At 38.5% G+C, this 27918-nt stretch overlaps 1 protein-coding gene across 1 annotated transcript; it reads right to left on the bottom strand.

Annotated features, from left to right (window-relative positions):
- Window positions 1-4: 4 nt before the first annotated feature.
- Window positions 5-27912, bottom strand: LOC124119176 (serine palmitoyltransferase 2-like). The gene is made up of 13 exons (XM_046481603.2): window positions 27760-27912; window positions 23729-23899; window positions 15241-15395; window positions 14425-14570; window positions 12614-12738; window positions 12282-12375; window positions 11618-11723; window positions 10710-10929; window positions 10245-10371; window positions 9492-9627; window positions 9175-9304; window positions 8457-8558; window positions 5-7611 (listed from the first exon to the last, which is right to left on the bottom strand). Exons 1-13 carry the CDS (start codon window positions 27838-27840, stop codon window positions 7609-7611), a joined length of 1596 nt encoding a protein of 531 aa, XP_046337559.1. The 5' UTR covers window positions 27841-27912; the 3' UTR covers window positions 5-7608.
- Between the last annotated feature and the right edge of the window lie 6 nt (window positions 27913-27918).

Genomic DNA, 27918 nt, shown 5'->3' with positions numbered 1-27918 from the left:
CAAATCATTTTGTATACAGTTTATTATGAAGAACAAGTGGCATTGAAGATAACAAGAGAAACCAAGTAAAAAAGTACAAAACAAAAACTGGAATTGTTTCCACAAGAACGATAGTGAAGCTGATAGTCCTATTTGTTTGATCATGTTTGTAAGTTAAAGAACGTACTCACTGATACACGGACACATTGGTCCACAGAGAGAAACTTGTTGCAACATGTGTAAATATACTGATATAGACAAGATATGCAACTCGATAACAAAGATATGTAACAATAATATGCTGTCGTAAAAAAAAAAAAAAAAATGTTTGTAAATTTGTATTCTGGTGAATACTTTACCGGGTATTTCAATTGACAAGAAATATGCTGTTGTTAATATAACTTTAAAACTTGTTTGTACTCTGGTGAAATTTGAGAACATTGTTTCAATTGGTAACAAACATGCTGTTACAAAAGAAATAGAAAACATTATTTTAATTGTTTAACCTATAAATTGAACTGGCTTAAATCTCATGAACCCTGACAACATTGATAATTTTTTTTAATGTTTTGTTCTACTCTTTGGCACATTAACGAAGACAATCCATAAACAGACGAAACTACTGGTAAACCAGGATAAGTTGAATTGCTATGACGACAGTTAGATTACAATAAAGAAGTGGAAGTTTTGTGAAAAGAGGCCCAGTGATAAAAATGTGACATTTTCTTAATGGTGTGTTATAACTTTAAAAATATTAAACATCACTTGAGCGACAATCCGAGATGGGCCTTTTTTAACCTGCCTGTCCCAGGGTATGGCAAATTTTTTGGTTGTTAGATTTAGATAATAATATAAAGGACATGAACTTGCACCAGGAGTGGCATTTTGATAATGACTTGATATCAAATATTGCAGAAAACCGTAATCTTTATTCCATGTATAGATTAATGATGCAGGATCTCAGTTATTCTCATCTGTAGTATGTCTTTATTGTTCAGTCCAGTGTAATAGCAGTCTGGAATGGCAACTGCTTAACCGGAATAGCAATTTATTAGACTTGTCATTCTTACTGTCAGGCTGAAATTGATGTGAATTTCAAACACTGTTATATGCTTACAACTGTGTTAAGTCACTTCCACTATGAATTGTCAGCTTACATATGCCCATCACAGGCAATATCATGTGAATGGTGGAAAACAAATATTACTGGCATCTCAGTATTAACAAATAATATGTTGTTACATAATGTAGGCAACTTCAAAGAATAAATACATAAAATACATGAATATGTTGTTTCCTTGACAACATAAAAATAACTGGACACAATCTGTATGTACTAATAACAAAAGTCAATTAAAACTAGGAGAACAAGATTATAAAGATTATGCAGGTTTTCTCAGTTTGATATCTCGAAATTTACCTTGTGGATGTAGCCTGGCAGGGGAGACAACTAAGGAGATAAAACTTGTTCATTGCCACCAAAAAAATACATTACATATGTATAGCTGGATTTAAGGATCAAAAGACACTGTTTTGAGAACACAGGCACAATATAAATTTTTGAGATATATGAATAATTTGTACACAAAACATATTCAACTCACTTGTACTGAAGAGAGCACATAGCACAAAAAGATCCAATCTTTCCAACAGAAATGTAGGTCACTCAGGTGTGGGATAATTATTTATAAAGAGCAGACCTGATTGTTTTGATCAGAATACTACACTTATCCACCCCAAGCCACCAATCAAAATGTTTATCCTATATTTGTAATGAATAACGCATAAAACCAAAATATTCTTAAATAACCTCAAATAATTTAACTTAACCTTGTGTTTTGGGGGACTGAAATTACCCATTGAATAAATTAGAAATATTGATTTTCTGACCTAACTTCATTTCTGTACAGAAACAGTTATTCATCCTGCCTAGAGATAACATACAGACAACATATACAGTTCACAATAATTACATAAATTTCAACTAAGATTTAACAAATATTGTATGATTAGATTTCTTATGATACTGTTATATGTAATAACACAAAGGGCTGTCCACAACCCTGTAATAGCTCACTAACAGGTAACCATGGTAACAAGTATTGAGTTAAACATAACCCTGAATAGGAGGCACCATTTCTGCTAGACAGACAATGATTGTCATCCTTTATAAATGTCATAACTCAAACACAACATCATTACTAGGGCTTTCGTGATTCACTAAAGTTGGGATACAGATTGGGACAGGCAAACCCTCTCAAGAGACCATGTTCTGATACAAGCAATAATTGTAGAAGCAAAGATGTTCCCTGGTACTAACACGAATTCTACCTACATTCCTTTGGGTACAGACAGTTGTCAAACAGTAAAGGTGCAACATCCAATTTGCCATTTTTATTGAATATTCGAAAGATTCTCCATAAGGCCATAATGCATTAATAGTTCTCATTACTTCTTGTGTCCTCTTTCAGACAGGTATGCAGCAGTCTCTGCACTGCATCACCAATATGTGTCCTAGACATGTAATTTGATTATTCTTGTTTTACTTGATGTCCCCTTTTTTATTTCCTCTAGTGTAACACTCAATATTTACATTCAAACCAGAGCCATAAATGTATATTTTGGGAAATGTTCTCCCTACATCTAAAATAGAAACAGGATAAAAATGAAAGCTAAAATTGTACATCTGACTGCAGTTGACTAAGCCTGGGGCTAAGTTTTACGGGAGCTCCTATTTGTTTGCATAAAATATGCAAAATAAACATTACCAATTACTTTTGAGTTGCTTGATTACAAATTCTTATGAAAAGTTTCAAAAACAAAATGCATAATTACCCAGTGTAGCCTTTCAAGTTGCAATAGACTGGACCCAAGTTTGTAAAAATGTACTGAATACCAAAAGAGAGCTATCAATACCCAAAGCAAGTGGTAACATGTGAGTAAATACTCAATTCTGTTCGTTCTTCACGCTCAGTTACAATTGGTCCATATGATAACACTAAAATGTGCTATAAGTGCCAAGTTCGGTCTAGTAGACTGAAAAGTTTTTGGCACCTACTGCAATGGCTCAAAACATAATCTCGAGGCTTGTATGGTGGTACGGAAGTTTCTTGTATCACAACAACCAAATAGGTTTACAATCACCACAGGAATAACCCTTCAGAAATCAGTTACATTGCACAGTACTGTAAAACAATCAATAAAAATCAAAGGAATAAGAAAAGGTGCTTAAAAATTAAGAAAGTGTAAGCACATAGTCACAACCAAATAACAAATACTGATTAAAGACAGGGGTCAGGATCTGCATCTCATCCGCTTAAAACTTCAAGCTAAAAAACATAAGGGACACTGTCCGACGCTGGATTAGAATGTACAATGAACTTGTTTTGATTGTGTTTGGTCCAAACACAACTTTCTTGTAAGTTTGGTCTATCAATTAGTTGAAAATCTAGATTTCATAAAAAATGAGATGGATGGGTGTAACCCATGGAGACAGTCAGCTGTTAATATCAAAGCATAATTCTCTCAGGCTGAGAAACACACACAAAAACACCTGTTAGTGTTACCATTTTCAAATTTTGCTTCACTGATTTCACAATTTCAAAGATAGCATTAGTGTCATAATTTCAAAGACGGCGACCGTGTCACAATTTCCGATAAGCCATATAACAAGTTGGTTTCACAACAGACATGCTGTGATAGTAGTCACCAAGACCCTTTCAGCCCAGGCACCCTACACTGACCATGGCTTGAAGGCCAGGCAAAATAAGCACAATCTAGAGACCATGGAATTAATAAGCAATCACTGTTGTAAGGCAGCTGAAATAAACAACATCAACTGTAAGTGAGGCAAGTTTACATTGAGTCCATGCCAGGTCTGCTAACAAAATCAGACAGAGGGTTGTAAATGTAATCCCTGCTAACTGATAGCATAGTGAAAGAGTTCCTTGCCAGCTCAATTTGTATTCTACATGGACAATGGATAACATTTTGCAGTGTTGCAGGTTACCACCACTGAAAATAAAATATCCACTCAGTCAAATGCAAACCATTTTATGTAGTATATGTCTTTTATGTCAAAGAAAAAACTGTTATGCTGTTTGAAATGGTGTGCCATATATACATCATAGAAATGAAATAGGCAACATATGCCGTCAGAAAAATCCCTATTAACATCATAAACATAAACAGCAAGACAGGAAGTCAGTATTGGAGATTTTTAACTGTTACTGATGTTTCTATTATGTTCTTTTAATCCCTAAAAATACAGCAATTTTGGGGACCAACCTGTTAATATTCTAAGGGGCCTGGGATTGTTGTTTCAGACAATGTTTTCAGTCAATGTTTAAAACATCCCATGATGCCTAAAACATGCCCCAAACAATTTTGGGAGATCCACAACTGATTTTGTGTGTGTAAATTATGAGGGCAAAATATTATTTTTCCAGCATTTTCAGGAACAGATGAGTTTAACAAAAACTTCCTGCCACCCCCCACACCCAAATGAAATGAAATGAAATGGTTGACCCCTAATAGAAATAAGAAATGTGTCTGTTACTGTAACAAGGCTTACAGTTTAAAGGCTTTGCAGTACGAGATGTGGAGTCAGCGCAAGCTGTACAAGAAAAACCAGCTGGAAGCACCATACACCTGACCTACAGTATAACAGGAAGCTGTGGATTGACTTTTTACAAAACTATAGTTACAACTTGCAATCTGTAGGAACAACAAACATATACAAGATTAATATTGTAAATACAAAACATTTTACATTACAAATTGACATACAGATATCTGTGCCCGTTAATACACAAAAGTAAACCAACTTAATTAATGTCTAATTTTTATTTCAATTGGCAGTTAGCAAAGTCATGTGTGATACACAATAACACACGTTGAGTACCCTGACTACAATATACAGTAACCATGGCAACAGTGGAGGGAATCGGTAATATATTGGGGAAAAATAATGTAATCTTGAATAGCCACTGCATCAAAAATAATCCCCATGCCACCACTCTTAATAGAATCAGTTTATCAGTAACAGAATCAGAACAAACAGATCACCTTGCACTAGTCAAGACATTAACATTTTCATCAACAGTTTCTCCTACCACAGCAACGACTAGCAACAGCAGCAGAACAGCAACAACAGCAGATCAGCAACAGTAGCTGCTCTGCACTGTGGTTTCCGATCACAAACAGTATCACCTTGGTAACAAAGAACACTGGGGGACAGAAAGCATTTGACTAACTTTTGACTTTGGATTTGACTAACTTTCATGGTCATAGAAAAATATCAAATGATGATCTTGATATACAAAAATGACAGGCTTCAATAATTGTCTGATGATAACATATCTGAAGTTTGAGTGAGTCAGTTGAGTTTTAACACCACTTTGAATAGTATTTTCAGTTTAGATTTACCATTTTTTTATGGTTATCCCAAAGTTAAAAGTCATAAACATTTACCAAGGCTAAAAAATTAAAATTCTTGGTTCTCAGGCACTGCCGCATCATCATAAAGTCTGCCAGACGTATTGTTTTTATTTAAAAAAAAAATTATTTATAAAATCCTTAAATATTCTGTGACCCCAACTGCAAAATGCTACAATACTTAAAAACAATGTGTGCAGTTACTTCCCTTTTCATGCGCACTGCTTTATTGCACATCTCCTGTGTTATGGTCATGGCGACAATAGGAGTTTGTGTGCTTGTTTATCTGTTTTCAAATTTGGTCAATGAAAACATGAAATTTGCGATAAAACATCACTAGACATGATGATTTACAAATTCAATGGTATTTGTGTATTGTATGCGGGACAATGTTTCATGCGCAGAGGATAAGATTTACATGTGTATTTGTCCCGTAAAATAAGCAGGAAATTGATGCTAATTTATATACCCAGTCTATAAAGCAAACCGGAATGAAGCACGTCATCAGCACATACAAAATCCCTACATTTGCAAAAAAAACCATGTGTTTGTCTTTCGCAGAAAAAAATGACATCGCATCCCTTCAGCAAATTCAGGGAAACGAACAGATTATAATAAACTTGGTCAATACAAATACGAAATTTGAGATAAAGTATCACCAGACATGATAATTTAGCGATTAAATTGTGTATCCTGTTCTGATTGGCATGGTTTTATATGCATAGATTAAGATTACCGTGTGTATTTTCTCGAAAACTAAGAAGGAAGTAGCAATCAGCTGCACACACGTTTCTCGAAATCTAATGGTGATTCGTTAAAAAAATACCAAATAATGTAACTTTAAAGAATTTTGATACATGAGCGGAAAAATTGTAACTGAAACTATCATTTTATCAGGAATAATTTATTCCAATATCATGTTATTTTAGTTGCAGCTTTACTTTACATGTGTGAAATAAATTAATAACCATAAGGGTAGCACTTTGGTACAGCTGATCGCTATTCTGGATATTTTTTTGTACGGAACACTTTGAGCAATCACAGTTGATGCTCCCGCGCCCACGATTGCGAAAACCTTTTGTTGACATATAATAGTCAAACTACAACAAATATGACTTTCAGCAGAGTCAATGTATGGTATTAATATATCCATTATCTTTCCACTGAAGTTTGTTTCAAGGCATCCATAGCGGTAATATGATCGTGGTGAGTTGTGCGATCTTCCGATCACTTCACATACTATTTTACCAAAATGAATTGAAACAATATTGAATGAAATTTGGATAGAATTAATAAAATAGAATAAAAACTTAAGTCCAGATATATAATTAACTCTTTTTACAACCAATACAGTGTAATTACATGATTAATTTGCGTACTTCAGCACAGATTTGTTGACATGGAATTTCCGGTGTTACGTGCTCGCGGTAATGTCTTACTGATGGGGGAAAAAACCATAAAACACTCTTCAACCCTATGTTAAGATGACCCCCCAAACCACTTGAAAGCCCCCTACTTCTAGTTATGAAAAACTCGCCTGAAACACAGCCATATACCCATATACAGATTTGGATTCTTACTAGTTTGTACACAACCAAAAAAAGAAGAAGTAAAAGCCACCCCCCGCACAATATTTTCATAAGCCATTGCCCTGAGAACCAATTCTTTTAATTTTTTTCAGCCTAATATACCCAGAAACACAAACACATTATCTCAAGAATCCTAATCAGGCAATCTGGGATACAAATCGGCCAATGTTGTTATATTTGGGAACCTTTTGTGGTGTTAAAGATCATCACTTCACAGTACTCATGAGTTATGAGACTTGAATTACCTTTATTGTATACTATGTATACTATACAGTCTTCAGTGAAACTACAAAAGCAGGTGAGCTGTTGAGATGATACGGCCCACTCCACTGCTTGTACAGATATGTTCATCATAGGGATAGGGTAATATAGAAAATAAACTTTGATTCTGCAGTGAAGACATGATCTGTGGAGAACAGAAAAATACGCTTTTGGCATTTGGTATGAAGTAATTGAAACAAATCCCCATCCAGCTCCTGGAGAAGTGATGTGTAGATGTTGAGCTGTTGACTTGGTCCTTCTTCATGCAGCATCTTGGGCAAGATGCCAGTCCAGAGGTGCCATTGTTGAAGTCTTGGAAGTGCAAGGTGGGTGGCAGAGGCAGTTACTGCAGAAATGAACAAAGTTGAACACATTCATAAAAAGTCTTTAAAAAGAAAAGAGTCTTTGAGAAGGAGTGGGCAAATGATTCTTCAGGAATATTACAAAATTATCATTGCAGCATGGACCATACAAACCAGTGACAGACTGTGTGAGTGTTGGCAACAACAGCTTATGGTCAAAGGGAGATAACTCTAGATACCAGAAGTGATAACTCCCTGTCAGTTGAGGACATTCTAATGTTGCTATGTAACTGTAAGTAATGGTTAGTGATCAAATGTTTGTTACATGTAGCTAGAATTTCTGGTTAGGCTGTGGGGATGTAACAGAGGTTGTGGGGATTGCAGTTTTGAGTCTGGATCTTAAATAAACAAGTCATGTTGTATGAGATGTGTCAAACCTTTCATGAGCAGCCAATAATATTGTCAGAGTATATTTGCACACTATCACACAAAAACCAGAGGAGGACGGTGTGAGCAACCTCTAATATTGTGAGAGTATAATGACAAACTATCGTCACAGTTGAGAGTTGAACCTCCCTGGGGGACCTCCTTGAAACACACGTCTTACTCAGCCTCCCATGTGATCACCCAATCCAATTTAATCGTCTCTTCAGGCAAGTGATTAAGGTTTAGTGCTTTGAACAGTTTTATCACAGTGTTTTGACAGCACATTTCATATTACATGTGGCAACTGTAGGGGAGGTGATATGGACAGATGCTCTATCCACTTGACTACGGAGGCAACCATACATAGCACCTCTCATTTCACAAATATATCCACACCATTAACCTTTCAGTTCTTTACACAAATTCTGCCTAAGCTTAGAAATCATTTAGTGAGTGAACCTACCTCAATGAGCTTGATTGAGTCCTCAGAATACTGACGACGAGGAGGGCGCCGGGAGTACTTCAGACACAGCTCATCACCCAGCTGGTCGATGATGTCCAAAGCCTGCAGATCACACAATAACCAAACAGTCAGTGAAGGAGTGAAATCATACTACACGAATGGTACTGTAATATTATGGCAATTGTATGTCAGCGAAGTATCACATTGTAACCATCTGATCCTTCCTTTAGTAAGCCTATGTGATAAGCATGGGGAGCTGAGGACCTATTCTGTTGTGGAATCTCCACTGGGAGACAAACACATGGAAGCAAAGGGACCTTCTTACCCAAGCACCACCACAGGAAGACAAGCATGGGTCTCTCTCCTGAGACGTGGTGGTGGTGGAGCTTTCTACCCTGGAATAACCACAGGAACTGGACAGCTGTTTAACTACATACCTAAGGGAGACAAACACTGGTGGTATGGGACACCTATTCTCCCTGAGCACCATACAGGGAGACAAGAATGATGGCATTGAGAACCTACTCTGCCCAAGAATGGAACAAAGAGAAGGAAACAAGGATGCAATGTAGCAAACATTTCCAGACATTCATGTATACATACAAACTACCTTGTAACCCAAGTCATCTTAACAACTGACATGATACATACACAATAAAACCGAAGTGTCAAGAGCATACAGCATGAGTAACAAAGCGCTACATTCCCCACAACTTACTTTGTCCAGCATCTCTTTGGTGTGAGCGGCAGACAGACAGAACCTGGCTCGAGATTCAATGATAGGAGTAGCTGGGAATCCAACCACCACAGTCCCCAGACCACGCTCTAAGGCCATTCTATTGAAGGCACTGCAACAAAGGAATACTTTCTGAAACTGTTCCTGTGGCTAAAGATCATTACTGACAAAAAGTTAAATTATTTTTCAAAACATAAACATAGAAATCTACTTGACAGAGAGTTACACTTATGCATGTAATATCGTGTTTTACGAGGAAGTAATTTCTTTCGATGAGGTTGTGGCACTACATTACTTACGCTATTTTGGATGGTAAGAACACAAGCATAGGCACAACTGGAGAATCCTTATTGCCATAGACAATGAAGCCCATGTCTTGGAGTCTGCGACGGAAGTAGCGGACGTTCCAAGCTAGCTGTCGGACACGTTTCTCACCTAAGGACAAACAAGATACACTATTGAGACTGTCCAGAAGTATCAAGCTCCCAGGGGAAACAAACTAGCATCAATCAGTGCATTAAACATGCAAAATGTGTAAAGTAAACTTAAGGGTGAGGGAGTTACTGCTTTGAACAGTATTCCAGTCCTATGACAGCATGTACACTTAATGTGAGAGATAAACCTTAAGTGGTGCAGGTGTCAGACATTTACCACTTTGATGAAACACACAAGAACAGGTACTGGACTGACAAACCTAGAAACATAATCTGGGTGAATCTTGGATTTGAACCCACGATCATAGGTTTCTTGCACCCTTAAGAGATGCAATTCTGCATCATTAATTGTAGTGCCTTAAGACGACTGGGACATTTATCGCCTCCATGTTGGAGAAGCTTACACCAGAGGAGAAAAAAATTCAGAAGAAACCAACAAGGACAGGTGTAGTGCTGACATACCATAGATCACAACAAATCTATATGAACCCTTCACCAGCAGATCCTCACACAGCTAAGGTATACAAATCCTTACAGCTAACTGTCATGTCTTAGACAACAGGGCCCTATGACAAAATTAGGAACAGGCGAAAACAACAAATGCAGAAGTTGACCTACCAAGGTTAGTTCCATCTTTGCCCATGATGATCTTCATGGAGTGGATGATCTGCCTGGCTACGGGAGGGGAGATGGCACAAGCATAGACTGCGCTATGGGAGTTCACTTTCAAGTGTTTGATGAGGCGCTGGAATCAACAATAAATAAGATGTTGGGGTTGTTTCTCTACATCAGCAGCGGTAGAAATTGGCATTAGTCCTATAGTCCTTGAGTAGGCGTGTTTAGTAGTGTGTTTACAAGTAAACACATATTCATATGGCAATTTAAACAGAATGATTTGGAAAGAATGACTTTGTACTGCTAATTGGTATATCAAAGAAAGAGCCTATTTCAGTTACTGACAATGACGCATATATAAATATATATCCTTCCCATAGAAAAAGCTATGTCATTTGACCTTGATCACTGGTCTCATCTCTCACGATCATTTTACAAAACATTTTGATGTTAATATTTGAAACCAACCTTCGTTCCTCCAATGTATCCTCCAGCTGAACCAAAGCTCTTGGTGAATGTACCCATCAACACATCCACGTCTCGTGGGTCAACATTGAAGTAGTCCACGACACCGCGGCCGTGGGGCCCCATGGCTCCGATACTGTGGGCCTCATCCAGGTATATGTATGCCTTGTACTTCTTCTTTAGGGCGATAATTTCAGGAAGACGAACCACGGATCCTTCCATGCTGATAATAGAGAAAACTGGACTGCAGGCAGAGGGTCATATGAGAGCTGAGAACCCAAGGTTCCTTCATTGGACATAGTTGTTGTTTCACATCAGTCAGCAATATTCCAGCTTACCGGTAAATAACTGAATCAGCAGAAGCTGAGCCAGGCAACCTGGCGGTTGATGACATTGATTTATGCTACAGGAATGACGACATGATCAACGCTTGAGGTATGACGACATGATCAACACTAAAGGTATGACGACATGATCAACCCTGAGGTATGATGAAATGATCAACCCTGAGGTACGACGACATGATCAACCCTGAGGTATGATGAAATGATCAACCCTGAGGTGTGATGAAATGATCAACCCTGAGGTATGATGAAATGATCAACCCTGAGGTAGGATGACATGATCAACCCTGAGGTAGGATGACATGATCAACCCTGAGGTAGGATGACATGATCAACCCTGAGGTATGACAACATGATCAACCCTGAGGTACGACGACATGATCAACACCGAGGTAGGATGACATGATCAACCCTGAGGTATGACAACACGATCAACCCTGAGGTGTGATGACCTGACCAACGCTAAAGGTATGACACTACCCGATATACTGTATCATGCCAATAGTTCATAAAGGTTTGCACAGATATTGGTGCACAAAGTTTTCCATTAAGATACACAGTAGTTACCTGTACACCCCCTCTACAACAATGAGTATTTTCTTCCAGGGTCGGTGAGTACGAGGCTGCCCATGGACCACAGCTTCACACAATTTCTTTTCCAAATCTTTCATGTCTGCAACACCCAACATTTGTGTACTGCATCAATACAAAATAAAGCAACAAGATCATTGCATGCTGCAACATCACAAAACTCATCTTCTGTTCCCCATCTATGAGTGAGGTGAGTTAAAACTTTGTGTTCAAGATCATGGTACTAATAGCGTGAGCTGCATATGAAGTACTGTCACATTTTAACATGGGATATCATGGACAGACACAGTTTACTGACTAAGCCAGGGGCCCAGGCTTATTGCTGGTGAATATGGACAAGTATAAGTACTAGGGTTAAGAATTAGCTACAATCTTATCTTACTATGATCAGATATCTTAAGAATGGTATTCCATGAACATGATCAATGAAATACATGAATGGCTGCATATTGATGTTGAATGTGCTCATGCGTAATCATTTTCAAATCAAGAACGAAAAAAAAAAAAATCAAATTGATATCAATTGCATGATTTGCGACAACCGATCATGGAATCTTACAATTGATTACAGACACTACAGATGAATGACCAAGCACCAAGGACCGATAATATTCACTGATGATCCCCAATCATTACTTACTGTTGTGCTTGTACACCCGGATTGTGGCACCACTGAGGCGCGAGCCCAGCACCAGGGAGGCGTGGTTCAGCTCATCACTCAGGATGAGGCACCCCTGCAACAACCACACACAACTGTTCTGAAGACCTCTGTATGTGCATGCAACACCAACATTTGTAAGCTGAAACTACTTATTTTCAAGGTATGAAGTTTGGCATTTGTGATAAAACTGAAGGGTTTGTCTGCAGTCAGTAGAATTTTCAAGATTGGCTGCCATTTTCTGCAAGTTAAAAAAGATTGTCACACAGAATCAAAAATGATGTTGGCTGCAGACCTGTCTACTGCCCACTAACCTTTTTCACTAGACAGGGCATATTCATGGAGTTGGTGGCGAAGCCCATTGGGAAGGTGACAGACGCCTCGACTCCCAGGAATTCAGCCATCAACTCATCCAGTTCCTTGTGAATTTCCAAATAACCTGAAAAACAGACAATGGTTGATCATACCATGCTTGTAAGTTCACAGATGAACACTATCAACCAGCACACACCCACCTCTGCCTCCATACACATGATACAACTCACCCAGTCCTTGTCTACTGGCACACACGCCCATCCCCTCCTTCATACAACTCACCCATCCCCTCCTACATACAACTCACCCACCCCCTCCTCCATACAACTCACCCAGATCCTGTCTACTGGCACACACACCCACCCCCTCCTCCAAACAACTCACCCAGTTCCTGTCTACTGGCACACCCACCCACCCCATCTTCCATACAACTCACCCAGTTTCTGTCTACTGGCACACCCACCCACCCCATCCTCCATACAACTCACCCAGTTCGTCTCCTGGCACACCCACCAAACCCTTCCTCCATACAACTCACCCAATTCCTGTCTCCTGGCACAATCACCCACCCCTTCCTCCATACAACTCACCCAGTTCCTGTCTACTGGCACACCCACCCACCCCATCTTCCATACAACTCACCCAGTTTCTGTCTACTGGCACACCCACCCACCCCATCCTCCATACAACTCACCCAGTTCGTCTCCTGGCACACCCACCAAACCCTTCCTCCATACAACTCACCCAATTCCTGTCTCCTGGCACAATCACCCACCCCTTCCTCCATACAACTCACCCAGTTCATGTCTACTGGCACACACACCCACCCCCTCCTCCATACAACTCACCCAGTTCCTGTCTACTGGCACACACACCCACCCCCTCCTCCATACAACTCACCCAGTTCCTGTCTACTGGCACACACACCCACCCCCTCTTCCATACAACTCACCCAGTTCCTGTCTACTGGCACACACACCCACCCCCTCCTACATACAACTCACCCAGTTCCTGTCTACTGGCCCACACACCCACCCCCTCCTCCATACAACTCACCCAGTTCCTGTCTACTGGCACACACACCCACCCCCTCCTCCATACAACTCACCCAGTTCCTGTCTACTGGCACACACACCAACCCCCTCCTCTATAGAACTCACCCACCCCCTCCTCCATACAACTCACCCAGTTCCTGTCTACTGGCACACACACCCACCCCCCTCCTCCATACAACTCACCAATTTCCTGTCTACTGACACACACACTCACCCAGTTCCTGTCTACTGGCACACACGCCCAACCCCTCCTACATACAACTCACCAAGTTCCTGTCTACTGGCACACACACTCACCCAGTTCCTGTCTACTGGCACACACACCCACCCCCTCCTCCATACAACAACTCACCCAGTTCCTGTCTACTGGCACACACGCCCACCCCTTCTTCCATACAACTCACCCAGTTCCTGTCTACTGGCACACACACCCACCCCCTCCTCCATACAACTCACCCAGTTCCTGTCTACTGGCACACACACCAACCCCCTCCTCTATAGAACTCACCCACCCCCTCCTCCATACAACTCACCCAGTTCCTGTCTACTGGCACACACACCCACCCCCCTCCTCCATACAACTCACCAATTTCCTGTCTACTGACACACACACTCACCCAGTTCCTGTCTACTGGCACACACGCCCACCCCCTCCTACATACAACTCACCAAGTTCCTGTCTACTGGCACACACACTCACTCAGTTCCTGTCTACTGGCACACACGCCCACCCCCTCCTCCATACAACAACTCACCCAGTTCCTGTCTACTGGCACACACGCCCACCCCTTCTTCCAAGGTTGTGACTTCACAGGCATCAGCGCAGGGCCCCTTGTTCTCCGCAAAACCCAGGTAATTGTATGACCCAAAGTTCATTGCATGGAATTTCCTGCCAGTAAGTCTGAAATAGGCATATCATTTTTCATAATGAAAAATAGTCGAAAAACACACCTAACAAATATCAATGACTTTCAACATTGATATGTATCAAGACTAGCGTGTTTAAGTTATGTATCATATTAATCTAGATCAACTTCTTAATCTTAAGTTAATGCACAAACATTCTCAAGTTATGTGGTGAAAAGCCTTTCAGATGCCTTGTTCATTATCAGTGACCCTCAAATGTCAGCCATCGCCAGCAACCAATGCTTGCAGTACGAACATGAACTAGTTTGGTGGTCAGGATCAGTGATGTGGCCAATTGCGAATTATCGTACACTGATGGCATGGGTGGGTGAGTGAGCGAGTTTGGTTTTGCGCTGTTTTTAGCATTATTCCAGCAATATCATGGCAGGGACACCAGAAATGGACATTACACATTGTACCCATGTGGGGAATCGAAACTGGGCCTCAATCACTGGTTTGTCTGGCCCAGACTCAAATATTTGTGGGCTACCATCATAAAGCTGGAATAAAGTGTATATCATGTTTCTGGATATCTGGGTACGGGATAAGCAGGGTTCCACTGTAGAGTGCCAAAAGATACCACATGCCTGAACATTATAAGCTATTAACAAGATATATGTGTATTAATGATTAAAAAATCTCTCATGAAGGTACAATGAACTTACTTAAAATTCCAGCCATAGTCATGTGTGACCAATTCCAATACTTCGAAGTTGGCCCCTGCACAGCTGGATATTGGTCGCGTCCAGCAATCCTTGATACGGCGGAATACATTCTTTGTATAAAAACTCTCCCAACTAGCATACAGCGGAACAAAGTCCTGTGGAGAGAAACATAATAATGTATCTTCTCTGATAGGTAATACAATCATTCAAGACTTTCAATGTCCGACTTTTTTTCACTCATTTACGAATACGATACAAATTGTATTAGCCTCATAGTGTATTCATTGCAGCACTAATAATCACACACTTTGTATTTTACATGCTGTTGGCACAGTGGACACCCTGGGATTCCCATTTTAACTACCAGGAATACCACAATCGTAACCATGAGTACCCAGGACACGCAAATATACAGGCCAAGGTTAATACCTGCAGTTGACAACTAAGTGTTCTTGAAAACTTGATCCAAACTTGCTCGGACTGCTAATGGCCGAAGCGTAGTCACCCCTGGTCTTGTAGATATATTCTTTATGGACATCATATCTCTTTGGATCATGCTATTTATGTCTTAAAACCATTAGTTTTGACATCTGTTTGGAACCACAGTTTCACCAGAGAACAGAATGCAGTCGGCAAATTAAGCCACTTGTCCGAAGTCTAGTATACTTCTGTTCATTCTTGCAACCTCAGCTAATAATGGTCCATATCATAACACTTCTGAAGCTGAAAGCCAAGTTGGGGCAAGGAGACACAGACAGCGGATGTAATATTAAGAATAAAACTGCGTTATCACTATCCCCCGCCATGGGGCACATAAGAATGTTGTTTGTTCATACAGTAGAGAATATAAACTAAAAACAATAGTCATATAAAGCCTTAAAAATATAGCTAAATAGGGCGCTTTAATGTCATCAGAAAAATTTACTGATGTAAAAATTAATACACACAAAGGGCCCGTTCTCTAGAAAAAATAACACGGTCTTGATGAGTATCTCTTACTCTTAGATAAGCAAACTTCACCAGTTTCTGAGAAAACTTGTCCCTATTGCACACGCTATGCACCAAGTAAAATAACATGTATCAAGGGCCAAAACTCTGTAAATAAATAATTTATGGGACCAATTTTCAAACTTGGTCTTAACAAGTATCTCTTAGATAAGCATGCAAACTTTTATTCTGACTTAAATAGTTTTTGAGAAATTTCTCCCCTTTGAGAAGCTGACAGACAGAAGGATGGGCGGACGGACAGACGAACTCTGTTCCCATATCCCCCGCCCCAGTTCGTGGCAGAGGGATAACTACCATATTCTCAGACAATCAGATATTTCCTATATTTGAAATTTTTCATTGTTTGCAAATAACGTTTGCTCTTCTCTTTCCTTTCTAAGCACTAAGAATCCTCGCAGCTCATGACAATTACACTTGATACTGAACTGTGAACTGAACTTGAGGCAATTCATCAAAAAATTAATTCATAGTTGCCATAAATCTACTACTGTACATGCTGTACAAGCTCTGAAAACATTTTTAGAGAGGACCAGATGGCAGAGAACAACACCATTAACAGGACAACAGAATGTGATAATGAATTTATCACAAACTGCTTTCACAAGGTGCAGCTGGTTCCTGTCATTCCCTGATTTTTCGGTAACCATGGTGACAATAATTACTACCTAGTTTTGATGACACAGTTGGATGGTGAATGTCTGTCACGTTTACTGGCTGATTAAGTCAATGAGGCACGTTTACTGGCTGATTAAGTCAATGAGGCCACACATCCTTACATACCAATTTAATATGGTTGACCTGCCCAAATTCATATCTATTTCTGCATGAGAAACTGAAAACCTTTTTTTGCAGTAATTCAAATAAATGAGAAAGTGAGGTAATTGCATTTTTATATTTCACATTTCTGACATTTATAAAAAAAATTCAAAAAATTCAAACGAATAAACATTAGTGTAGATAATGAGACTGCTAGAGTGGGGAGTACTGTATTCTCATATCATAATTTCACTATGTATGAATAAGCTTGATGTCATGCAACTGGCAGAGAAACAATTTCTTAAAATTCTCTTTGTAAATGAGATTATTAGGCTATGTGGCACCCAAGCAAAGAAATACCCTAATATGATATAGCTTTCAACAGTCTACCACTGAGCTATCGGGCCAACTTAAAAAAGTTTGTTTCTACGCTTGACATAACCTTTGAACCAATGTCTGTCAGCACTTGGTTACCTATACAGGTGATAATACCAGTGATTGCTGACCCCAAATTACAAAGAAAAATGCCATGATACTGAAGACTGCTATATAAAACCTGGTTTAACACTCTATAGACTTATCTATCACTGTAAGAGTCATACAGCACTTGCCCACCCAACCCCACAGTTGTTACATTTACCGTATTAAAGAAATAAACGAGCCCTGAGTGGTGTATTTCCCTGCAGTGTTTTGGAGTACTATAAACAACGACCATGAGTACATGCTTTAAAAATATTTACCTGTATTTAAATAATGATAACTCCCTGAATAGAATCTGACCACAGCAATGTTGAACATGTCCATCTTATGAACAGGGGGATAAATTTGGTCTTTCCCGCATATTCTCACAATTTTCACATCAATTATCTGTTCTTTTCTCCCAATACCGATTGTCATATCTCTCCCATTTTGGAAGCGATCGTTCAGCCATTGCGTTTATCTACGATGTCCAGCTACAACTATGGGGAACAATTCATGAGACACTTCTCTCTAAAAAATAATGTTGCTCAATATACTACGTCATCACGTTGCAAGCGTATGTTCGAAATCTCCAGAAATGACGTTATGATAGAACAATATTTTAACGTGAAATGAACCACGCTTCGTTCTTCATTGTTCTTGCGATTTATCGCGTAGCTATCTTATATTTTGCCATAATATATGCACAGGTTAACTAGAAAATGGACAAATAGGAGAACATTTTAAAACCATAAATGATGATATCAAAGTTGAGTTAGAGAGGGCAAATGTCAATGTTCAAATAGGAATCTCCTTGACATGTTATCCCCTTTCTCCTGTGCGCTACCTGGGGGCACGGGTGGCCCAGTCGTCGCGATTCGCTGTGCAGAGTTGCGTCCCTTGGGCACGCCAGAAACCTATGATTGTGGGTTCGAATCCTGGTTCGCCCCGATTATGTTTCTAGGTTTGTCAGCACCATACCCGTGCACCAGGTATTTATATTTCTGTTCATTGTCAACTTTAGGGAGAATTATTCACGAGTACAATTATAGATCATTTACAAGGGATGTTTACCACGATCAACTGTTAATTTCATTTGCATGTGGGAGACAACGATCTGCAGTTATCAAATTTCTAGGCCTTCGACAATGTGTGTTTACATTGTAATTGAATATATACAAAGTGATGAGACATGACAAATATATTACAGATGTATTTACATTCCGGAATGAGATAAAATACGGTGTTGTCAATTTCGCAGTCTATTTCCATCTGTCATGTGTATACCGTGTCAAAGAAAGTTTTGTTGATCTTTTGTTTTGTTCATCATATGTTCATTAAACAATGAATGCTGCTCCAGGTTCACTCTTTTGTTTCATTCGCAATATTTCAGCCATTCAGAGGACGGCATTCTTGAAATGTGCAGCAGCCAGAAAATGTTTATGAGTAACTGGAAGTTGAAAAGACAGTTGACATTCAGTTACATTTGAATGATTGAGTCACACTTTTAAATATTTATGGAGACATCTGGATGCAAATGTATCATCGATCAAAGCTTTTTCTAAAATCACTGAATCCAACTTGCTGTTTGGGCCAAGAAATAGTTCAAAATTTGTAATTCATGCAGGCGGCCATTCTTGTACGAGATTACGTTTGTGAAAACTCTTCCACCATTGTTGTCTCATCTTAAGGCTAGGGGAATTTAATCTAAAATACAATCGTCTGTGAAATGTGATTATTTTTCATAGAGAAAGAATTTAAGGTATATCCATTTAGTTTTTGTTTTGTTGTCATTCCAAAATAGAAATTTGTTTGTGTTTAGAAACTTTACCCGTGATTGTCTTTTTCTACTCTTGTTTTTGGCACGGACGTATACATACAGAGCTCCAGATAACTTTTTGAGCAATTGAGTTTTTACTCTTGGCTTTCTATTTTAATTGGGTTATCACATTTTTCACTGGGTAGCCAATATTTTTTCACTCATCCATTCATCTCTCTATTTGCTTTTTCCCAAAATAAATGAACATTTTAAGATTTAAAATAAATAAATAATATTTTAGATGTATATAATGGTTCTAAATATATAGGCTTGACTCAGAAAGTAAATTAGCTCATAATTGTGTTTCGGAAATTAGCTCCGTTGTACGTATGCTGAAAAAGCTTCATTAGGTATTTACGCGTGCTGTTTTTATACATTTGAGTTTTTCATTTAATGCATGCGTTTCTGTACACGAGTTAATCGAAAGTAATTGGGTTTTGAATATTTTTGGGGAGTATTTTACGCAAATATGCTGCTTATCTGTAGCTCTGCACATACATTTACATTTTGGATTTCTGCGGGGCTGGAAAAGTTTCTTAAAGTAAATTATATTTGGTACTTGTCTTGCAATATTTTCACTTGCCCTGGTAAATGTCATCAAGCTTTATGTTTTCAGTTATAACATATGGCAGACAGTACAAAATACCTCCCTGACTATTGAAACTTGCTGAACGATGTGTCTTGCACAGTTCTTTTTCTTTTTTTTACAGTCATACTGTTTTGTAGAAATTCCCTTTTTTTGCCTGATTGTTAACATGGTTAATTAAATCATATTTTTTGTCAATAACCCACATCCATGATCAAAAACGTCCATATGTCAACCATTTGCCTCACAAAATCAATCATCAGCTGTTCACCATCGCTTTGAAATTTGAGCATCAGTATCAAGTTGCTTACAACAAAAATAATATATATAATTCTCTCTCTTTAAAATCTAGTCTCGATACCTGCCGCATAAACACACTTCCTGTTTATTTCTGTAACAGTCAGTTGCCAAGTATGTCGCCTTTTTATGATATGAGCGACATGTATTTCGTTGTTAATACTTAGAGCGGGCGAGAGATAAAAATATATTTTAGGTTCGAAATTTTCTTGCATATTTTATTAAAAACAAATGGAGATGAATTGAAATATATGTACTCACCCGGTAGGACGAGTGTTTCTTCCATTCTTTCTCGCCCTTAACATGATGGCACTCATCAATACGAGTGGACGTGTGGATTTTTCTAGCCCTGTTCTTCCAGGGTTCAAGTGAAAAAAGGTATGACGGACAGAGAGACCAGATGATGATAATGTATTCCCCCGTATTATATGCCGGATGGATAAAAATGTGTATTGTACAGAAAATACAGATGGTCAGGCTTATATAGTACTTGGTGCTTATAAATTGAATATTAATTAGTCTAAAATTGGGTCAGTGGGTCCTTAGTGAAATAGGATACTTAATAGGGGGAATACGGTATATCATTGTTTATGGGTGGGAATGCTGACACAATTTTGGCACAGGCTTCCTTCTAGATAAGAGTAAGTGGGTTGAGAGAGTTTTTTTTACACCGTGATAATACAACCATAAAGTCTGATTGAGCTGTCTGTGAAAATGGTGTAGATGTTTGTTCTTGTAGAACCCACTCAAACATTAATCAATAACGTTGTATTGGAGTTTGTGCTATTACAATTAGGGGATAGTCATAATTTGATGTCTAGAATTTTCCTTTGGAAACCAATGGTGTTAGCCAGAGCTAATGAATGTTGAAATTTGCAGGTATCAAATATACCATAATTGATAAGTTGAAATCTTACTTGTAGGACATGTAGGATAGAAATGTATTTTTTTTAAATGCATTATTATTTATTTGTATCGTGTGTTGTGAGTAATATATGGCAACAGTTGGTAAAACACAATGAATATGAATAACATCAGGGATTTTTCTGGACCTGCTTAGACAAGGTTCATACAGACCTGGAACACTAAAATGATGGCCTTTTCAAGGCTTTTCAATACTGCCAACTATCATTTTCAAGGCTTTTTAAGTTGGGTTATTAGACTTAGTCTGTTAATATTTGATTAAATCCAGCATACTATATATTAGTCGTAGGACCTAAAAGCATCATTTTCCAACAAGATTTATTTTTCAACCAACCAAAAAATAAATTAAGTCTGTCATGAATTGACCTGACCACCCGATCCTGCCTCTTTTGACAAGCATAGTCGCCTTTTATGTGTGTTAGTCAAAGCGGAGATTTTAGAGAGAAGACAGGACACTCTTGATCAGCCATATTAATCAATTTTGGTTTGTGATCTCTGATACAGATTAGAGGTGTTTGCAACAACAGAAGCTACCTTGTTACCCCTATTTCCTCAAGGCATCTAAAGTCTTAAATACCCCCCTTTACTTCGAGTTCAAAAACATTATTTCCAGACCTTGACCTTATTCAAGACAACTTTTTTAAAGTCCAACATTTACCAAGTCCCAGGATTGTACAAGTAAAAGTGCAACGGTAATAGGCAATGGATTTTCAAAACCTTCAAAATGACGTGCTGGTTTTCTTGGGGAATTAGTCAGCAAATAGCCAGAGTCAAAGGAGACTAATTACAATTTATTTACAAAACAAAATAACAATATCTTAAACTATAGGTGGGGATGCTGCAGAGAGTTGGTAAAACCCTCTGGGCCGTGGGTGAGGGCAATCCTTGGATGGAAAGTCAAACCCCTACAGCTAAACATCTTGGTTCTCTATCTATTTAACTAAAATTTAAACAACACAAAGAATATGAGTTGCTATTGATACATAATGTGGGTGCCCTACAATTGACGAAGTGCTAGACAGAGGGGAATACGTAATCTTGTTAATTGGAATGTCACTATCTTGTTGACATATCCTGGATGCTTGGGAAGAGATTACAATATCACAATAGAGAAGCCTGTATGGGGGCTAAACCTTAAGGAGCCTAACGTGAAGTATAAGCTTACAGTTATTCTAATATAGGTGATGACAGGTTTACTTAAATATACAATCCATAAAACTATGTAGACACAACTTTTGTCTTATTGAAAAGTATGTCTGGGCGATGGGTTCTTGTCACCTTAGGCTCGTGTTACCTTAGGCAAGTCTTTATCCAGAAACTATAACTGAAACTAATATCTTATATCGGCAATTTCCCTGTATCCTTATACATTTGTTTTGTTTGTTGTTAAACACCGCACTCAGCAATATATCACTTCCCTTGGATCTAATAATTATGGGAAGCCTAAACACCATGGTTATGAACGAAACACCATGTTTCAGAATAACCTCCAAGATGACTTTGACCTTTGATAGACATGGCAACAATAGTTCATGTAGTAGGATTTGTTGGGATACATGCAGGTATAAAAATTCATGCACAGAGGTGACCTTGACTCAGAAACTGAAAATAACCATATTTTACAAAAACCTTAACGCTGACCTTGACCTTTGACTTATCGTGTCCAAAACACTTTCAAAGCCAAGTGCCACCCTAGAGAAGGTACTAGCCTATACTATGTTTAATGATAAATGTATTATTACATTTTGAGAAAGTTACCATAAACTTGTTTTGCAAGTATTTTCAATCTCCCGACCTTGACCTTTTTGTGACGAGACATGTGCCATGAGAATTCCCCAGGGTCATGAGGAAGAATGATCTCTAATGTCAATTATTGCTTTTGTAGTAGACTTTAGAAAAATCTCAAAACAAAACATTAAAGCAGTCCTCTTTCACAGGACTGCTAATTGATACTATTGAAGCATTACCAGATTACCTGACTACTGGTCCATGTGGCAAGTTTTAAGTTATTTCATGAGCTGCTATTGAGTTTGCAAGAGACAAATCGCATTAGGTCCTTTTCAAGATTTTCATAGGCATTTGTTCTATACCCTCAACAAATCTTAACATTATCTTTAGGACATTTTCAATGACAATCAGTCAAGGTATCAAAATGAGGCAGATACGAAGGACCTACTCGTCCTGATTTACGAGAGGGGCAGCCATGCTGTGTGTATGCTGTGGCATATGTGTGTATGCATATGAAGGACCAATTTGTTCCCTGATTTATGAGTGATTTGAGTTTGCTTTAACCCTGCTTTGAACAGTATTCTAGTTATATCATGGTATGTCAGCTGAATGTGAAAGGAAATCCTAAAGTGATGAAGGTCTCAGACGTTTATCACCTTGGTGAAACCCACAAGCACAGGTATGGTGCTGATAAACCTAGAAACATAATGGAAGTGAACCTGGATTCGAATCCATAATCATAGGTCTCTGGCGTGCCCAAGAGACGGAACTCTGCACATCTAATTGCGGAAATTTAGAGGACTGGGCATCCCAATCCCCCACTCCACCCCCCCTACCTGATGCTGCAGCTATGAGGGACCAAATGGTGCCCTGAATAACTGGGGATGTTCTACATGTTCAGAGTGGCATACCTCAAGTCCAGGTTCATTGCCTGCTCTCTTCTCCCATTTTATGTACACTCGGTAATATTCCTTGATGTGACCAATCACCACCAGGATGCCATAAGCCAGATAGGTGATAATGGCCACCAAAAGTGGCGTCTCTTCAAAAGACTCGTAAAAATCATCTTTCCAGCTTCCTTCCTGAAAAAGAAAACAAAAGACACTGGGAATTAAAGTTAATTATTGCTTCAGTTAATAGGAATTACAAACAAGAAGTGGGTTTAGTTATTATTCAACGCAAGTCATTATTTTGATTCTGAGGACAATAACGCCTTTAAGCATGTTAACATGTGAATCGTTTTCAACAATAGGGCATGCTGACATGCCCCATATATTCATCAAATTATAACTTACCATTGTGTTCAAGTTACCATGATAATATACTGTAGACACAGATTTATTTTATCACATGCTCTCAATAAATATACTCGACTTGACTGAAGCAATCTTAACCACTGCATCATATCTTGTGACCATTACTTTTAACAATATATAGAGAATCATGCCAAGTGTTATGCAAGTTTAAATATATCAAGAAGAGTTGATAAAAATTACAAATATCCGAGGACTGCAGATAATATTATTAATTTTATCAAAATATCAACGGGTCTTGATATATTTCCGCTTAGCAGACATGAGGGTGAGATTCTATTTATCATCCACTCGGCTTAACCTTACAAAACTAGGAGCCTAGAGGACCCCCCAATTACTAATTTTAAGGGTCCTTACATGAAATATGAGGGTCATGTAAAGTGATTAATGGTGTAGTGGACTGTACTGTAAGATTTAAAATTTACTTTAATTACAGGATCTATATATTTCTTGTTGAGAATTTGGTACAATGAATATTATTGTGCATCCCTCTGGACGACATACTGGATGCACATCTGTGCATCGAGTAAAACTCTGCATCCAAAATCCTTCTGCCAACTTTCTCAGTTTGTAAACAGTAATAACCAGTGTCTTGAGTGTACAAGTACAGCCAACCTGGGCCCCATACCACAAAGCAATCTTCGCACTGAGATGATCGTAACTCCCATACTTTAACACAGGCTTAGGACAATCAAAGCACTAAGATTTCATTTCTGCTAGGATTTAAGTGACAAAAAATATGCTTAATGACTTGGTGTTGTAGATCACCGAATAAGATTCTCGAGTGTCACTGCAGATAAAACTATTGAAAGATGTATGCAATTTTCAATCGCACTGAATGATTGTTGATGCAATATCCATGACAACTATAATGTGACAACTGCACATTTCACAAAAAGTTCAAGAACACTCAAATTTTTCAACTGACTATATTTAATCTGTCATGGCAATATTGTTGCCATCAAACTCAAGAGCTTTCAAGCCATTAGCTGTTTGGTGTTTGAAGGCTCAAAGTATTTCAAACGTACTGCTCCAGTCATCTTTAGTATGTACAGGGATAACGCTGAAGCCAGCTACACCTGAAGGCGTGTGTGCATCAGAGCATTGACAAAATGGTCTATATATACAATATGATAACAAGGCCATGTGACAACCTCAATACTGTCCACAGCCAAAGTTTTACTGCTGGAGGTGTTGGAATACCATGCCTGAGTGGTTAGCTGTTGGACAAGTATATATTTACATAAACCCATATTTAAGTTGATTCACAAACAACTAGTATCACTAGCAAATGTAAAGAATATCAACACACTTGACTTTTAATAACTGCATCTGAATTTAACTGTTCATTACATTTCAACTTTATCCTGGATTTGTTAGAAACTGGCTTTCCTTGTGATAGTGGAACACATTAAACCCTTTATCATTGATATTATTGCAAATAGAATATTTCATAATTACAAAAGCAACTATTGCCTCCATTCCAAATCCAGGTTTAACCTCAATGTTGACAAAGTGCATTATACAAGGTGAAATATACATAGATGTAGTCATCTTCCCGAGCCAAGGGTGTCAAATGACAATAGAAGTCCAGTTTCCACCCTTGCTGAACAAGGCTGGAATTCTGGAGTTACATTTTGGCTGGACTAACGAGTCTATGCATAGTCCAATCAAAATAGCGTAATGAACGAGACATTTGGTTCGTAAACAACAAGCAGATTTCGGTCGACTGCAGGATTTGCAAAGCATGTGTACTGCCAACTGGGCGTCGACAGATAATATTCCCAATCTTTTTTCATGTTTTTAATCAAGGTGCTCAATTGATATGATGCACTTTGCGAAGTAATGTCCGTTTTATTACGACATAGATCTCAATTATCGATCAGATTGTCTTCACTGGGCGCCGCCATTTTGTTTGAAGCATTGATATGAGAGATGGAATCTGGTTGGTCAATAGGAGGGACATAGCAAGTGCAAGTGATATGAGAGATGGGATCTGATTGATCAATAGCAGGGACATAACTCATAACTGACACTGGTGACGCTACGATTGAGCACAGAAATTCCAGCCTTGTTTGGCAAGGGTGGAAACTGGACTTTAATAGTCAGTTAACTCCCTTGCCTCGGGAAGATGATACGCAGTACAAAAGTAAGGACAAGTTAGTTTCAGAAGATTACTTGCGAGAAGACAAGTGAAAATGTTTTCATTTCCACACTCCCGATGAATCATAATTACCCAGGGTTTAACTAAATGCATTCTATTGATTCCTATATACATAATAATTGAGAACAGACACCAATAATATATGCACTTCAAAAGGGACGTAAAAATAATGTCTGCTGTTGAAATTTTGCAAATTACATGAATTAGTTTTCCCTTCACATATATATTGAAACATTAGTCACACAGACATTCAGCATGTCGACACGAGCTGGTAATATTACAGCTTATCTCATCCAATCAGGTTATCCCTGGCACATCGATAGGCTCCTATATATTTGGCATAAGCAATGCCAGGACCAACCATTGTAGTTTGGGGTGAATTATGTATGAACAAATTAACTTTGTTTTATATTTGGGCTTACATTTATGGCCACAGTACTGTGTCAGAAATTGGCATCAGTCTTATAGCCAAACAGCCCAATAGTTAAGATGTCATAAGGCCTAGTAGTTGAAATCTTCCTTTTTAAGGATTTTGCTATATATATCATTATAAGGACTAGTGGACTAAAACTGTTAGTTTCTATTGCTAGAAAATACCATGCTAGAAAAGTACCATGCCCAAATATAACTTTAGACTGACTGCCTGACTTTTTACACTGCTTTTAGTATAAGCAATATTCGATCAATATCACGGCGGGGGCACCGGAAATGGGTTTCACTAGTTGTACCCATGTTGAAAATTGAACACATGCTGTTTAATGTGATGGCAATTACAGTTAGCATGGTTAGGCCTAGTCAACAGAACGTTTCACAGAATAACAGAAATTGAACCAGAAAAACATCAACACTCAAAATTAGTAAATAAAAACATTTGCTCACAATTTCATAAAAATTAAAGTTAGCATGTACATAAAAAGTAGATTGTAGGACATATTCGAAATGAAAAGAAACAAATGATGACAACTGGTTAATGGACAGTAGGTCACCACAGAGTCATGAGTCATCCAAATAGATCTGTATCAAATATGATCAGTATCTCGTAGTCCTATTACTTACTGGTACAGATCAAAATATGTAAAGGAAATTTACCACCAGACTTTTAACAATTAAGCTCAGTCTCATCTGATCTCGTGGGTACACGACACCAACCGGATCTAATATAGGGCCTACCTGTTGTTTACTGAAGTATTTAACAATAGGCTATTCATTTCTAGTTCTTACTGTTGTGGCCGTTCTATAATATGTAATAAACGAGGCAGAGAATAGGGTTACACAGAATCTACGGAACACTTTCTAGTAATAGCCATGAAAAGACAATGTTCAATCATTATTTTCCGAAAAACAAGAAGATCAACAGATACAATATATATCCACATGCATTCATTCACCTGAGCAAGCCTTAGGCAATGACAGTCTTGCTTGAATATCTATCGTCTGCAATCTACTTCAAATGCACTTTGCTCACCTTCGCATGTTTCCCATTTAGTTTCCCGTTTAATCCGTTAACATGACCATTCTTCTGCTTAATCAACCCGTTTCCCCCCATGATGGTGAAAATATTGTGATGCTGCCCCTCCCTGCCGCTCAACCATCTGATGGCCTTGTCATAAACGTTACCTTGTTA

Source organism: Haliotis rufescens, unplaced genomic scaffold (assembly GCF_023055435.1).
Source record: "Haliotis rufescens isolate VD_foot unplaced genomic scaffold, xgHalRufe1.0.p SCAF_73, whole genome shotgun sequence".
In the NCBI taxonomy this organism is placed as follows: domain Eukaryota; kingdom Metazoa; phylum Mollusca; class Gastropoda; order Lepetellida; family Haliotidae; genus Haliotis; species Haliotis rufescens.
Note: the sequence above shows the minus strand (reverse complement) of the source record. Positions and strands in the feature narration are given on the sequence as shown.

Coding starts and splice junctions, on each gene's coding strand:
- LOC124119176 (XM_046481603.2), bottom strand. CDS start 27,840: ATGGGGGGAAACGGGTTGATTAAGCAGAAGAATGGTCATGTTAACGGA. Junction 9,628..10,244: donor CAAAGATGGAACTAACCTTG/GTAGGTCAACTT, acceptor GTTTGTCCTTAG/GTGAGAAACGTGTCCGACAG. Junction 9,305..9,491: donor TTCTTACCATCCAAAATAGC/GTAAGTAATGTA, acceptor CCTTTGTTGCAG/TGCCTTCAATAGAATGGCCT.